The sequence below is a fragment of the Halictus rubicundus genome, chromosome 2 (assembly GCF_050948215.1).
Source record: "Halictus rubicundus isolate RS-2024b chromosome 2, iyHalRubi1_principal, whole genome shotgun sequence".
Classification (NCBI taxonomy): Eukaryota; Metazoa; Arthropoda; class Insecta; order Hymenoptera; family Halictidae; genus Halictus; species Halictus rubicundus.
Genome location: NC_135150.1, coordinates 13,006,635 through 13,022,953, shown reverse-complemented (window position 1 = coordinate 13,022,953; position 16,319 = coordinate 13,006,635). Strand labels below are relative to the sequence as shown.

General features: G+C 37.5%; 1 protein-coding gene across 1 annotated transcript in view; it reads right to left on the bottom strand.

Annotated features, from left to right (window-relative positions):
• LOC143365296 (UBA-like domain-containing protein 2) overlaps positions 1-16,319 on the bottom strand; it is a 37,899-nt gene that overhangs the window by 7,596 nt on the left and 13,984 nt on the right. Inside the window, exon 2 of the mRNA XM_076805355.1 lies at positions 11,397-11,471. Coding sequence (XP_076661470.1) covers positions 11,397-11,471 — 75 coding nt within the window. The remainder of the gene's footprint in view (positions 1-11,396; positions 11,472-16,319) is intronic.

Genomic DNA, 16,319 nt, shown 5'->3' with positions numbered 1-16,319 from the left:
AAAAGTTATTTATGTGAAAACGTGCCGTGCAAAAAGAGATCCAGGTGTACAACTTTACTGCTACCTGTTATTCGAACGAAGATAGCCGTAGTCGTAATAGCTGTCCACCCCCACTCCTGTCGCTTCACACTTGCAACACAGGAATGGAACGGACAGCTATCATAACATTGGCTATCTCTGAAAAGCAGACCATAATAACCGTAGAATTGTACAATCTCGAAGATTCATTATAAGACACGAATAGGGTAGAATATCAACAGTGGTAGCTAACAGCGTAAATGCCGATGCAGCATTAAATAAACGAAATAAAAAGAAAGGATAAAATATACAATACAGTCAAACCTGTTTTTGTGCGGTCCTTTTCTATGTGATTTTCTTTTTGTGCGGTTTTTTTATGCGGTGTATGAATGTCAACGGTGTTGGCATTATAACATCCTTGTCTCATCACAAGAAGATACGCGTTTTGGACTACGAGTAGAATTGAATTATGTGCATTTTGAAAATTTTTTAATGTTGCCATGTGTTATTTAATGATTTATTTTGTTTGGAAAATTATTCGTTGTAGCTATTTATGAAGTCTCTGAATATTTTTTTTATGCGGTCCCTATCTACCGCACAAAAACAGGTTTGACTGTATAACGAAACAGGATACGTTGCAACAACGTGTTCTTCTAAAATTCGACAAATTCCAGACAGTTCCACATTATTTATAGAAAAATGGTGTAACTAGCGTTATTTTTAGTAGACTGCGGATTTTATGTACAACAAAAATGAGTAGATGAAATGTAAAACACTGAAACGATTGAAAAATTATTAAATCTGACAATCCATCAATCACCTGTTTCTAGCAATCGATGCAGCCAATTTTTATTCTCTATTCTATTCGTTGTCTACTCACTAGGATCATGGTACATTTTCTAAAAATACAAAACTAACAGCCTTGAGCTGAAAACTCCATTTTCCTCGTCGTGTTTTAAATCGTACCACGCAGCTGTTCAAACAAAACAGATCTCCGCAAATATATTTATAACTTGCGAAAAAGAAATTGGTTTACGTCTCGAAATATGCCTACGCACTAGTCAAAAAGTAGAAAGTTTCTGCCAAGCCGAGGCGGCGCAAAAATATCCGTTAGGTGTACTAATTTTCCAGGGATGAGAACGGCGTGCGCCCTTAACCCCTTCCCGTATTTCAACGAGTGTGGCTCGTGATGAAGATTTTGTCACAAACGTAAACATCACGAGTAGGACTCGTGGAGTGAAAATCTGCCAAACGTAAACATCACGAGTCACAGATATCACAGGTATTTACATTTCGGCTCGTATTGTGACTGTTCTCAAGCCTCACTCTGGTCTGTTTACCGCGCGATGACCCCTACCGCTTGGGCCAGGATTTCGTCGAGGTAAAAAAATGGCCGGTCAAATTGACCTTTTCAAACTTCTGCGTACAATTTCTTACATACAACATTGTCACATCGCTATTTATCTTTACGACTTTTCTTAAAGTATGTATATAATGTATTTTTCATTATTTATTTCTCGTTATACTTTCCTTTTCCAAGAAATATACGTATCTTATTTCCAAGAAATATACGCATTTACTCCTCTAAATCTAAACAATCAGTATAAAACAAAGACTATTCTCAATGTGGCATGGCCAACTCAAAATAAATGAGCCGCCTTATCGGATGTGGCGCTGTCAAGTTACGCACGTGCCTGGTTGATGATACTGTTTCATGGCAAATGCATCCAAACAAAGGTGGACGACACAGTACAATTTTGTGAATCGAGGAGAGAGCGTCGCAATAACTATATAATTGCAATTATATAAAAATAAATTTGTATCGTCATTTTATGGAAGTGGTCCATCTACTAATTCATTCGTCAACAAATTGACTATTATCTACGTTTAATAATATTAACAATAACTTTGTTTAAGGACCGGTCATTTTGACCACGCAACGGTAGGAACAGGTATACAGGAAGTGTCGGTAGGTGTAGTGTTAAGTAAAGATTATTGCTTCGGAAATGTTCGGTTTTCGCTGGAGCTGCGATAAATAGAACCTAATACAAAGCCGTTCCGCCCGTAGTTGGTGCAACGAACAAGAAGTTGCACGCGGTAAGCGAAAAACAAAGTCTCGGCGTACCGGCTGGCGAAGTTTACAAGTGAGAGAACTCGGGCACGCCTGGAACAACGTGGCCGCGCCACGTAGCTTCTCGCGAGAGTTCAATTAATTAAGCCAAACGCTATGGGCTTGTTGTTGCGCAGATGTTTGGGAAGAACAGACTGTGAAATTAATACGATTCTTCTCTCCCTTCTCCTCGTCTTGTCCCTCTCCTCCCCCTTGCCCGATGGACTTTAAACGAAGTCCTCTGCAACCTTGAAAAAATCGATTTTTCTTTTCTTCTTTGGAATTTTCTTTAAATATAATTTTTTGGAATCCGTAAAATTAGCATAGTTATAGGGTAAGGGACCCACCCAATTACTCTGGGGCTACCAATTAGCCCCAATTAGAAAAATTTAATATCTCTTTTTAATATAATATTAGGCACAGTAATTGCCCCCCCCCCCCAGTAATTAGATCCCTTACCCTAGGTGTTTAAAGAATGCATCTGGCGTTATGAGCATTCTTCTAGTTGACCAATCGACTTGAAACTATGATAATATCTTTAGCACGCACCCTGTTATCGCACGAATCAATATTTATTAAATTAGTCAATTTTTTCTGATTTTTTTATCGTGCTCAGCCCGAAGAATGCAACAAAATCTGTAATTCGACTTCAAAATGCCGCCACTTAGTAAACAAACAAAATTTTTCATTTCTTTTGGTTCGGACCGTAACTATTAATAAATCGGTATCGTAAGACCGGAATCATGGCAACCGTAGACCCATGTTTTTCAAAACATGCTCTATAAAAACAAATATACCTGTAAAATCCCAATGCAAACGATTCAATATTTCTTCTGAAAAGAATTCCTACAAATTCGGGCAAAAACGGCCTCGAAAACTAGACCCCCCTCTACCTGCTCCCTTCCTTGATTTAGCCATCGACGCTCGGTTGTCTGGAACATTGATCCGATTCGAGCTAAAAGACCTTTGGGCTTTGACATTTTCTTAAAATACAACATGTCAGAAATGTTTCTTGGCAATTTTAAATCAATCCGAGCAAAATTAATGGAATTATAAAAGGTCATGCTCCGAAATTACATTTTACGGTGCCACTTTATATTATAATCTATTCAGCAGAGACTTTTTCTGTTCTTGAGCATAGTTTTCGTTTTGGAGACGAAAAATGGGTTACGTGCGACTTTGTAGGACGTCTTAATCTTCCGATATTCTTATTTCAATTGTTTCGTAGCATTTTTATTTTTATAACACTACATGCTATAACACGGTAACAGTATTTCAATCGACGAAATTATCGCGGCGGCGACGCGTGGCTTGTTTAATTGACAATTAAGCCTCGCGAAAAGCGTGTTACGAGCCGTTGCACGGCTATAGATCCGATCTATAATGAGCAGATGCTACCATCCGACGTGCAGCAATGGTCGGAAAGCACATTAACGCCTCAGCTGTCGAATTTCATATGGACCATTATTTTTTAACAATTTTCTGAACCGTCTAACAAATGGGTCGGTCAGAAAATAATTAAGAATCTTTCCTTCAATTTTGTATTTATAAATCAAATATTTATTAATACGGTTTTCAATGACTGTGCCATATCAGAAACGTTACAAGTCGTAATGTAACAATAGAATTTTATGTCATGTTTATATTATTGTAAATACATTGAAACTCTGTTCTAGAGTTCTCAAATTGTAGAAACTGCTTTTGAAAAATTAGATCAGGAGTCCGCTCAGGAGTTTATTAATAGTAAATCATTTTACAACTCTCCGACTGTTACGATTTGTAAATGTCAGGCAGTCATTTAGTGCGATTTCCATCTCGCCTGGCATTTGATACAGCTATCATAATTTTAGTTCAAGTTTCTGTCAATTAGTCCATAACACTATGTGTTTGCATTAGCATGAGCAGGTCAGAAATGCTAATAGATGCTAATAGATGAAGTGATTCAAAAGTCGGTGAAAAATTGAAAATGAATTTCATAAAAACGTAAGCTCCCAAGAGTATCGAATCGAACAACAATTTGTTTTACTCTCGAGAATTACATTTATTGCTCGAGATATAAATAGACGACCTGCTGTGTTTCTTTTTCCATTCATATCAGAAATATTATTTACGGAAAAAGTTGAATTAAACGAGCTTTGTTAGCGTCGAGACCGGAGGATCGAGTAGCAATTAGCATCTGATCAATGGAATGACGTCAATCGACGAAATCACGACGAGGCAGATGCACCGTGTCGACATTTCCTGCCTCCTCTTATCAGAGATCTTGCGTAATACGGCCGATGTAGCTCCAAGTCTTTCGAGAACTGTTTTTTATTTGTACTTTTCACGGGACCGATAACGAAAAGCGTGGATCATCACAAAGCTCCGCTCGAACGATTCATAGATCGAACCGGCGAGAATATTACGTTACGTGGTCCCGAAGTGAGTCATTTGAAATTGCACGTATCTGCTGTGCCGTAATGCTTATCGCATTTGTAAATGTTATGCGTAATACCCGTGGAATAATAAAAGCAAATGGCTCTTCATTCTGTTTCCCGTGATGCTTCAAGAAATTTCATCGACCCGGATGATGAAATTCACTCGGTTAATTTATACGTCGAAATCATGAATTTGCACTGTAGACACAGGAAATTGAAATTAGCAAAACACAGCCGAGAATGAAATTAAAATCTCGCACACCAGATAAATGGCTCGTTAAAAAGTTTCAACAGTATCCTTTAAAGCTTCGTGTAAACATAGATATTGAGTCCTAATAGAAACGAAAATTTAATGAAGTCTTGATATAAGTCGAACGGAGCTACACGATCTTAGTCAGTTCGCCTATCCCCTCCACTCATTACTGTGGCTATATTAATTATACTCATTTTTAAAGCATAATGGATATTAAAAGAGAGATTTTATATCTCTTTTTTAATATTCATTATGCTCTAAAAGTAAGTATAATATATATATATGGACACAGTAATTGGTTCCCTTATCCTGGTCCATAAAAATTGAAACAGGGGAAAATTTTATTATTCGTCGAAAATGTTCCTTACGACGAAAGTATTTTAATTTCTTTCATTGTTAGACGGTAATTGACAACTGTACTCGCGTGAAACAAATTAACCGGGGGAACTTCATGTTGCAAACGATAAATGAAAACGTGATGAAATTCTGTTTACAATGAATTCGACATTACGTAGATATCAAATTTCGATAAGCACGGACGCCACTTCGAATTGCAAATACAGTGCAGCGTTTATTTCAGGATTCACGATTTCGACATAATTTTTCCAATTAAATATTCATGAAAGTTGTATGGCCTTTGTGTCTTATTTATTGCTGTGAATCATGCAAATTTATAATATATATCGGGACGTGTATATCAATAAAACTGATAGCGTTTATTTTATGAACTTTAATACGAGAACCCGTCTAATTGGTGAAGGGAATTTTTAATTATTCTGATTTATATAGTCTACAAAATTATGGACATAAACAGTATGGACTAAATTGGATAATTTAGCGATAGTCGCTCGTGTTGACTCTTGCAGCAAGAGTGACAATATCATTCTTTCATAGTAATTCTCCCGTGGCTTCTAATTTTCTTTACAAGCGAGAAATCATTTTTATCGAGTAGTTTTCCACTCATTCAGATTTGCAGGGCGTGTCCGCAGAAATCCACGGTCCACAACGAGCGCGTTTTCACTCGAGACTGCTGTTTACAATGTGATTATACGGTTAGTGTAATCCGGGTGTATTGCAGGGGAAATTAACAGACACGAGAAAGCGCAAACACTGGTCACTGTATTTAGACACAGCCGTATGAATGCCGCATTGATCGTTTATCATTCGGTTCATGGATTATGCAACGTTTCAGGTTAATATGCACGTTTTATCGATATCAACAACCTTCGTGCATTGAAATCGTTCAACGGCGTTCGTGTTAGACGAAGAAAGAGAATCTCAACTTTCTATTGGGCTGGTCGCGAGCATGATACGCTTACCGGCAAAAGTTAACGTACAGAGACAATTAATCAAGGACAGCCTACGAAAGTGTCTTTCAACTACGACAAACTCATTGCTTAAAGAAGCAAAACGAATTAATTTCGTGTTTGGTATAAATATTCTTCCGGATTTGTTTCTACTATGGAAAAAAGTATAAACATTGCAGGTATTGAATTTATTAACACACTCGTTCGTAGAATAACCTTTATTACTCAGAGTGTGTTTTCCACAAAATATTGGAAGAACGTAACACGATAATTTGACCGATTTCTTGAGTGTTACATCATATGCTGTAACTAGAAATGGCAACTCGGACCATATCTTCTTTTAACGTTACGATTACAAAAAATGTACGTGAAAGATAACAAAAGATAATAATAAAATTAACTTACGATGAGAACCAGCGAAATGAAAGTAATGCACACGATAACGAGTCTAACAAATTAGAAACGGCATTAAAATAAAAATGAAATGACAGAAAGAAAATTTGTATTAAATACGAATTAAATACGAATTAAATACGAATTGGTATTAAATACGTTTTCCGACTTTGCGTTGGTAAGCACGCAGAAAATCCAGGTCAATGTTTGCAACGAAATCTCGTGATTTTAACGCGCGCTCGTCGAACGATATCGGAGATTAATCGTGTAAATAAATAAAGATTCAATAATAAAATCATCGACCGGTAGATACGCTGAGAGATACGACGAACGTATAAACCACGGAAATAAAAATCCGTATCTTTCCGCAATTGAATGGATAAAAGTATTATCCAATATCTATCGAGAGTTTCGACATATAATTTTTAACTAACAAGAAGCGATATCCACAGATGCGCGGACGATATCTAAAAGCAGATGGAGCCAATAGAAATAACAAGTCTATCGGATGTTGTTTTTCATAATTAATGCTATTCCCATTGACGAGCAAACCAGAACTAATTTAATGGTCTCACACGGTCGGGGGAACATGTATGATTCACTGGAATAGACTTTGCGATTCGATTCGTTGGAAAATCAAATTTTGATTGGATTGCTATGGCAAAGTATCTTGTGTCTCGATAATGAAGTTCGTTGCAGTTATACGTGTGTGAACTCGATTGCTCGTTTCATTTCTTCTGGTCCCATTTGCGTCGAATGAAATAGTAATTCATTAAAATAATGTTATTCTTGTACATACATTTGTGCAATGTATTTATCTACACAAACAATTTCGTACATCTTTAATAATTTTCGAAATATCTCAATGTTTCCAATGAAATGGAATTCAATGTACAAAAATGTGCTCCATATTTTTTTTTAATTTATTTGCACAAACACTCGATCTCCGAGAAGTGTAAAATGTTACGAGACTAGATATATGTATCGGTATACTAAAATCCAATGACAAAACTTGTTTGTTTTTATTTCTTTATGAAACTTTACCAACACATTCGTGACGCTTTTCTTATTAAAATGATACCAAACATGACGTAACTCGGTGCACATTTGTTTGCTCAATTGATGATTTCATAGAACTTCGAATATCGGTTCGGATAATCGAGGTTCTACTATATTGAGGATTAAACAAGCAAACACGATCCAAATTGTATCGTGTTTAGTCTTATTTAAATCCGAGAAGTGTCACGAATATGTTGGTAAAAAATAATTAAAAACAAACAAGTTTTATCACTAGATTTGTATTGTACCGTAGACGATATAAACATAGTCGCCAGATCGAGACTTGTTCCCCCACACTAATTTCCCCCTGCATGCGTCACAATGTCACGTGACTGACCCGGTACTGGCAGAGAGAGGGTAACTGTTCCCCTCAATTCGTGCTACCTCCCCTCATCTGACGACTATGGACATGAATGGCATTTCGGTCCCGAAGTTTTCGCATACGTCGAGGCATTACTGTACTTCCAGGAGACATTCGCTTCGTCTAACAAAATGCTCGGTCATTTGTTAGATACGGGGCTGTACTTGTTTTGTTCGGCGTGTGCGATGATTTCATCGAATTGCAGGAGATGGTAGCGATGTTCTAACCGTAAGGTCAATTTATTGTTGTTCGCCGACTGACTGTAACTCGGTGATTCAGGAACGGTGCCAGTCACATTCCGGCGTCAACAATGTCGTGGGTGCATTCAATAAAATGTCGTAGAGCGCACATAGTTGCGAATACGTGTACTATTTGCAGGCTTTATTTCGATCGATGATGCGAGCCCCGCGTTTTCGCGTGAAATGTCATTCAGCTTCGGCATGTTTCTAGCCGGGGAGCTATTGTTATGCGCTTGTTTCCTGAAACGAAGTTCGCCTAACAGCGACCGTGTGCTCTGCAGATCAATTTTGCACGAGACTGCGAAAAAGTAATACGCTTCGCGTTTCGCACCAAACGAGCTCGTTTTTTGGGAAAATGCTGTTCCCGGTCAACTTGAATTTTTCGTTTACCAAAAATACGGAAAATATTTGAATTTTTATGTGGACTTCAACACTCGGACTGGCAGTACAAACGGACGAGTAAAAAATGTAGAACACAATTTTTGGGTACGATGATTTGAAAAAAAAAATGTCATGCAGCGATACTAAGGAAAACGTGATTATTAAAGAAATTAATTTTGAATATGGAAAGTCGAGTGTCAATTGGATGCCTTAATAACAACATTTTCGAAATGTAAAAGTTGAAGTTAATTGCTTCGGCTCATTTGTTGATCTAAGTTAAACAATGTTCATTTTAAGGAATCGTTTGCATGATTTCGTTGGACGGAAATTACAGACAATAGAGCTTGCTATTGCCAAGAATAACAAGGTATGAATGTCGCGTAATTAATTTAGGACGGTCGAAAAGTAAGTAGGAACTAGTTAACACCAGAAACTACGGTGATGCGCGTCAGAATCATGATCATCCCCACCTTGACCTTAATTTGAACGGTTCGTACAGCATTCCCGTTTCTTGGTAGCCTGTTTCGAAAATAAATTATTATTTCTAGCTTTTCTCGTTCCAGATACGTTGCGCTGTTTATCTCTTTCGTTCATTCATCTGTCTGTTGCGTCAGCAGTCCGAATAAATGACACTAAAAATCGAAAGATCGTTTACAGTAATAAAACTGAAGAAGTGTGTGTTGTATTCCTAATCATTTACAGTGGCTTTAATGTTTCGATATACCTGAATACAGATACGCAATTTATACGTGGTCTATTAATAAGCCGTTACAAAATCGAAGAAACAAATCAAGCATAAATGTGCGAAATTCCAAATGGCAAGGAAAATTACGAAAATCTATAAAGGTCAAACACGCGAATTGATTCCCTCCCATGCTGCCTTTGATGCTACGCAGATTGTTTCCCTGCGCTCGTGCCACGGATCCTTTGCATAACAATTTGCATACTAAACCAAATAGTTTCTCGCTAGTTCAAACAATTTATTAATTATACAGTAAATTATTCGCACACAAATTTCAATTTAAAAGATCTCTCGCGCTCTCTGTTCGTCAGACAAGTGGAAATTTCTTTCCCTTTACTGCGAAATTGCAGTTGTTCGCGCAACTCTTTATCCTCCACAAACAAATCGATTATTACAATCGATTTTCTCCTAAAAATTAGTGTTATTAATTCGTTCCAAGCAGACTGCGGATCTTCATGTAAAGTTCAATATTTTCTAAACCAACCGTGAAAACCAGAAATTAAATAAAAATTAATTTTTCGTTTAATAATTGCAAACACTTTCTTAAATTCTATGTCGTTGGAGATACAAGAATAAAAAATGTTGAAAGTAACGACCACAAACAATGACGAAACGCACGAAATTCACGGTTTCTTTCGGAAAAAAAATAACCGAAACTCGATATACCAGGGACCGATAACAGCTTCCAAAATAAAGCATCGAAGTCGAACATCACGAGCGTTAATTAATTCCACTCGGAACGAAAACGAACGAAGCGGGAATCGAATGTTTACAAACCGTTCGAACCGTTTTCCCGGGTAACGAAAGGTTGTTGTGCGAAGCAAGAGCGAAGACATAAAGGGGGAAAAAAACAAGAAAAAATAGAAGGAAGAATTTAATTTGTCGCACGTGATCTCGCCGAGGGTTCGCGCAACGAACTTAATGAATAAAGTCATTCGCGTGATGCGTCGTGGATCGTTGCACGTGACACAAATAAATAGAGTCGCTGGAACGAGGAGAGAGAGACGGGTCGAAGCCGACCTTCGAGGCTCTCGTGTCGCGAAAATACTTTCGCATCGATCCGATCCCGAGGTGGATATAGAAACGATCGAAGTCGATTCTATTTTTTTTTTTTTCGTGGTTCTCGATCGAAGCGAACCGATGAACCCGAAAACGGACACGAGCCGTTCAATGCAAAAATAACAGTTAACGATAATGAGGAATTAAATGAAGATTCTATAAAACACAATAGCATTGAAAGATACTTGTTTTACGCGAGCCACGCTGAAAATTATATTACAGAAGATAGGCTAAGGGATCCAATTACCGTGGAGGTACCAATTATTGTGCTTATATTAACTATACAGTCAAACCTGTTTTTGTGCGGTACATAGGGACCGCATAAAAGGAACCGCACAAAAAAATATTCAGACACTTCATAAATAGATATAATAAATAATGTTTTACATATTAACAGGGACAGGGACCGCATGAAAAAAGTCTCACTTAGAAAGTTTTTTCCAAACAAAATAAATAATTAAATTACGCATGGAAACATTTTAAAAAAATTTAATTTCTCATTTTAAACATGGAGAAATTTTCAAAATGCACATAATTCAATACTAAAAAAAAAATCGCACAAAAAAGAAATCGCATAGAAAAGGACCGCACAAAAACAGGTTTGACTGTACTTATTTTTAAAGCATAATAAATATTAAACAAGAGCTACATTAATGAAACAATTTAATATCTCTTTTTTCCTATTCGTTATGCTATAAAAAGAAGTGTAATTAATATAGGCACAGTAATTGGCACCACCGGAGTAATTGGGTCCCTTATGAAGAGTGGTATTTTCCGAAAATGTATTTCTGTGGAGACTGCTATCAACCTCGAGACACCCTGTACATTGCTTATCGTTACACATTGTTGGGGCTGCACAGAAGTCGGTGAACGTGTATGTCGGTCAAAGTTGGCATCGATCAATGTTGTCGGTGAACGCCGCGTCGGTGTCGGTCAAACTTCCTTTCGCGGATTCGTGTCGGTAGAAACAATATACATAGAGGAAAGCTGTGTCGGTGATTTGAATAGGGAATACGCTAGGGCCACGTTCGCGACGTGTTACTTGAATTTCACTTACTTGGCCGAAATGTGCTCCCGGTCCTTGCGCGCACGGGGGTATCGCAGCCTCTTGGAAGAAAATACTGAGAGCCGTCTGAAAAAATCAGAAAAACAGATTTCAAAATACATTGAACTCGCCAGGTGCTCAGTAGGTCGCAATAGATTGATAATAAGCTAGAAACGTTTCCTAATGCGTTACACAGAGTGTCCTAAAAATGTTTTACTTCCTTGAGAATGATCCCTGAAGTCAGTTAATTATTTTATAATTTAAAGTCAAAAAATTACTTCAGATGACCTTACCCATCATCTCTTTTAGGGAAGTACATTTTTGGGTGACCGGCTATTATTTCGTACTTTTTGAAAGCCTATGACTATTGATTTTTTAATAGATCCTTCAATAGCAAAACAACAACTCGCCCACAATAACGTACTCAAATAATTTCGTTTCGTATTAACACTAGGTTTACGGAGCACTAAAAATGACTATTTCACATTACTTTATAAAAATAATAAGAATGTGCTGCCCAAATTTTTAGCCATTTTTTTTTAAATAACATATACCCAAAGAAATAAATTTGTTGAATAATTCCTCATGGATGTATCTTTGGAATCTTAATAATTGTAAATTAAAAATATTAGAACCCGTCATCTTGACGGGTCCCGTAAATCTAGTGTTAATATATGAAAGATGATTTTTGAGCATCCTTTTGGTGCAGCATAATTATTGAAAATTCTATTAATAGACTTCCGGCAGATGATGTGTTAATAGGATTATCCAGCCTTTGTCAAGGAATCAAAATATAAGATTTTTGTGCTCGAAAGTTACGTACAAAAATCGAGTTTTTTTTATTTCGTATTGAATGGTCCCAGCAATAATTAAATCGCGAGGCTCATTATTACGCGATGGGTACGTATCGAGCTCTTTGTCATCAGTTAATGAAGTTTCAGGACTTCCCCAAAATGATTTGTTCCGAGCGATTGAAGTGATCATTAGGCAATCGCTATCCGTAATTATCACGCGTGTATGTTGCTGTCCGAACTATAACGCCAACGATTACGTGAACACCGCTATAGAACAATCGATCGGCGGCGCACGAAATCGCTCGCGACACTCTATCAATGGTCGACAATAATAACGACACTGTTTGGATTACAAGATTACGTTGCAGCTTGAAACGCGAGCCGACAGTGTATCATTACACGCGAAATTTCTTCCTCGCTTTGAATTCCACGTGTGCTCATCGGGAACGTTCGATCGATTATTATTTTATACGGTCTCCGACCACTTTTATGTATTTTTGTTACAATTAACCCCTTGCACTACAATTTCTTTTATGATTACAATGATTAGAACTTCTTTGATGCCTATAATCTACTAGGAAAAATAGAAAATTTATATTTATTGTACATATAACCACGTGTTCTGTAATGGCTAAATATTGATTACGACAAAATAGAATTTCATTTCAATTTAAGGGAATTAATAACATACATATTTAGAAAATTATATTCGATGTCTTCATCACGAGTCTGACTCGATATTATAGTAAAAAGGGTTAATTACAACGTACCCTAGAGCGAAACTTGATTATTAACTTCCTTTGGTGAACGTTATCGACTTCATAGATAAAAATAAATGAATATTTTGTTGTTATTAATACCTGAAAGCGAACGCATCTCTACAGTTAATGCTAAATTTCTTTTTGATAACTATTAGCAAAATAACTCTGACAAAGTCAAAATAAAAATTATAAAATAAATATTCTATAAATATCCTACAAATACTCTAATTCTGTAAATATATTTCTATAATTTTCTATAGATTCGATAAAATTTTAAGTTGACAGAATATACGTTTTGACTAAGACTGTCGAATTTACGAACTCGCATAAGTATCCGCAATCCGGTGATAATGTCCGAGCAGCACCGTGTGTACCTGTTGGAAATCGTCGAGTCTCGTTCACTATAAACGGTACATTGCCGAGCATTGCATACATATGTATACCGTATTACTTCGCCGATTGCGTGTCAGACCGTAACCGAACGTTAACGCACGTAGGGGTTTTAGTGTCTTTCTTAACACGCTGTTGAAATATTCAATATTGTGCGGACATGCTGCACGATTCGGTATTTTGTTAATAGAAGTCGGTCCGTGGCTCGACCGCAATGCACTAGCCCCCTGAGGCTGCGTTTCGGTGCATTCACGCTTGAGACCAACTTCGGGGTGAAACTGTAAAGCCGTGTTCACAACGTCGTCCTTTTAAGCGCGCGTTCTAGTCTACCGCGCGAGTTTCAGAATTTTTTGTGAACGATCGAAGCAAGCGAAGCAAACAATGTGTTTTCGAATGACTCGATTATACCTTTAACAATATTTACAAATTTTATTTGTACGATTATATTTCAAGAAATCATTCTTATTCTCATCGAGAGTCTCCACAGATGAGTAGACTGCAAATTTTTATACGAAATAAACATTATCTACGTTAATTGCAAGACAGCGACGTAGACGTTTATTTATTTCCTTAACTATTTTAGCGAGGTGAAAATAATAGAACATTCTTTTTAAATTTTTTAAATGTGTTTACTAGTTTGCATTTTATTTATCCATTTTCTTATAAATGTACGAAATCCGCAGTCTACTGATGACTACGTTTATAAATGTGAATATTTTTTAATGAAACTTTAGGGAGGGTTACTCTAAGATACTACAGAGTGGTTATAAAGAGATTTCGTAAAAGGTTCGATAACATTTAGAGAAAATTCCCTAAAAATGGTGGTCCAGCTACCGTACTGGTATTCCTCGTTAATGTAGCACGAGGTGTGAACGCCGCTTAAAAGCCTCGAGCGACACAATCGGGTTGTCGAGTTCCTCGGGCCAAATTGCAGGACAGAACATTATAAACGGGCGTTTTATCCATGCTTTAGGCGATCGCGCGTTAAGTTTGCCGACCGCGGATCAACCGACCCAATTGCCTCGCGAAACACGCAATCTCGTGCTTGGTTCTGGCGTGCACACGACAGTCCCGGCTTCGCTAACTTTTCGAGTTACTGCCAAGAAAAACGATGACGCATTCTGCCGTTCCCTCTGTTTGTTTTCACCCGTATTTTATTGTTGTTCGTTTAGCATACAATCCCCGTGTACGCTCCGTCGTTGCCATAGCTGTTTCTGAAAAGTGAGCCGCTCATTGCCGCAAAGTAACAAAAAATGATGCAATATTGTAGAATAGGGGCCCCAATTACTGTCCGAAAGTATTTCAAGTTTACTTCCCACCAGGTCCGAGCTATTTTTCATACGAAGAGAAACTGTGGACTCAACATTTTTATATCAAGTATAGAAAGGAAAATATTTATATTATAAATTTCAATATTTATATTGTTAATTAATTTGATTTTTGCCGCCATATTCGCGGCATTGGACCCAGTAAAAGTGCCATGCCGCTTATATGGCGGCATTGGTCCGTTAAGGGTTAATTATACTTATTTCTAAAGCATAATGAATATTCAAAAAAAGATGTTATAACGTATACAGTGATTTCTCTATATACAGGGTGGTTGGTAACCGGTGGTACAAGCGGAAAGGTTCTACGCGAAAAAAGAAGTCGAAAATATAGAATAAAAATTTTTCGTTTGAGGTTTTGTTTTCGAGAAAATCGAAGTTAAAGATCCGTCGGGTTCGCGTGCTTTAGTATGCGCAGGAAGTAGAATTGGTAGGTCATGATCAGACGCAGCAGACAATTCCTATGGAATAACACGCGCATTGGCTGCATTTTCAAACTCAATGTTCTCGAAAACGAAGCTTCGGATGAAAACATTTTATTCTATATTTTCGACTTCTTTTTTCGCGTAGAATCACCCCCTTTCCGCTTGTACCACCAGTTACCAACCACCCTGTATATCGCCGAGGCCTGGATGATAAACATCGCGGAATTATCCCACTATCGCGGGGTATACCCCGCGAGGGGCCTCGAAGATCGAAAGGCCTCGGACGACGAGGAGTGTAAACATAACATGGCTCGGGTACGTCCGCTGGACAATACACGACGCTGGCAAGACCCGTGTTGTTGACACGTATCGAGAATTCACTGTACATCGGAGAATGTCGGAGAATTCGCCGACATGTGGCTTTTTTATTTTTTTTCCGCCTTTCGCTCGAGGACCCTTAGACCACCGCGAAACAACCCCCCCCCCCCACCTACCTAGATTAATGGAGTGGGTCGACGAACTGATTGCTCGCTGAGGGACAGATGACGAAACGACGAGCCTCCAGCGAAACAAGTTCAGTTTGTAAATTCGGAAATAGAAGTGTTTGTTGATTTCTACGCCGCGTGTTGTGACTTGTTGCTCGAGTTCCCAGCCCGACGGATACCACAAGCACCGAAGGTACTTTTGAGATTCTTACTGGTGTGGCGCGTGTACACTGGACAGCAAACCTGAATCCACATTATTTGAAACAACACAACTTTTTTAAAAATTAGATCAAATTGACTTGAGTGTTATTGAGAAGTTAGAAGGATTAGTTTACTAGACGAGGCGGAAACAATTTTTGAAAAAACTGATTTTTCCAACTTTTTTATCCGAGCCTGTATTGAAAATTTAAAACATGTTTTACTCACTCGAATAAATTATATCGAGTTATAAAAATTATAAATTTACGAGTTATTAACGATTAAAAGTGCGATTATACGTCGAAAATCGTAAAAAATGGCAATTTTGCTCACTTTTAATCGTTTATAACTCGTAAACGAATTAACCAATGAGGGTGAAATTTTCAGCATGGATATAATTTATCCGAGTGAATAACATTTTTAAAATTTTTAATACTGGCTCAGATAAAGAGGTGTACAAAAGAACTTTTACTGTTTCTTTCGCGATTCCGACCAATTCAACATTTTTTTTTTAATTTTTTACTCCTCGTCTAATAAACTAATCCTTCTAACTTCTC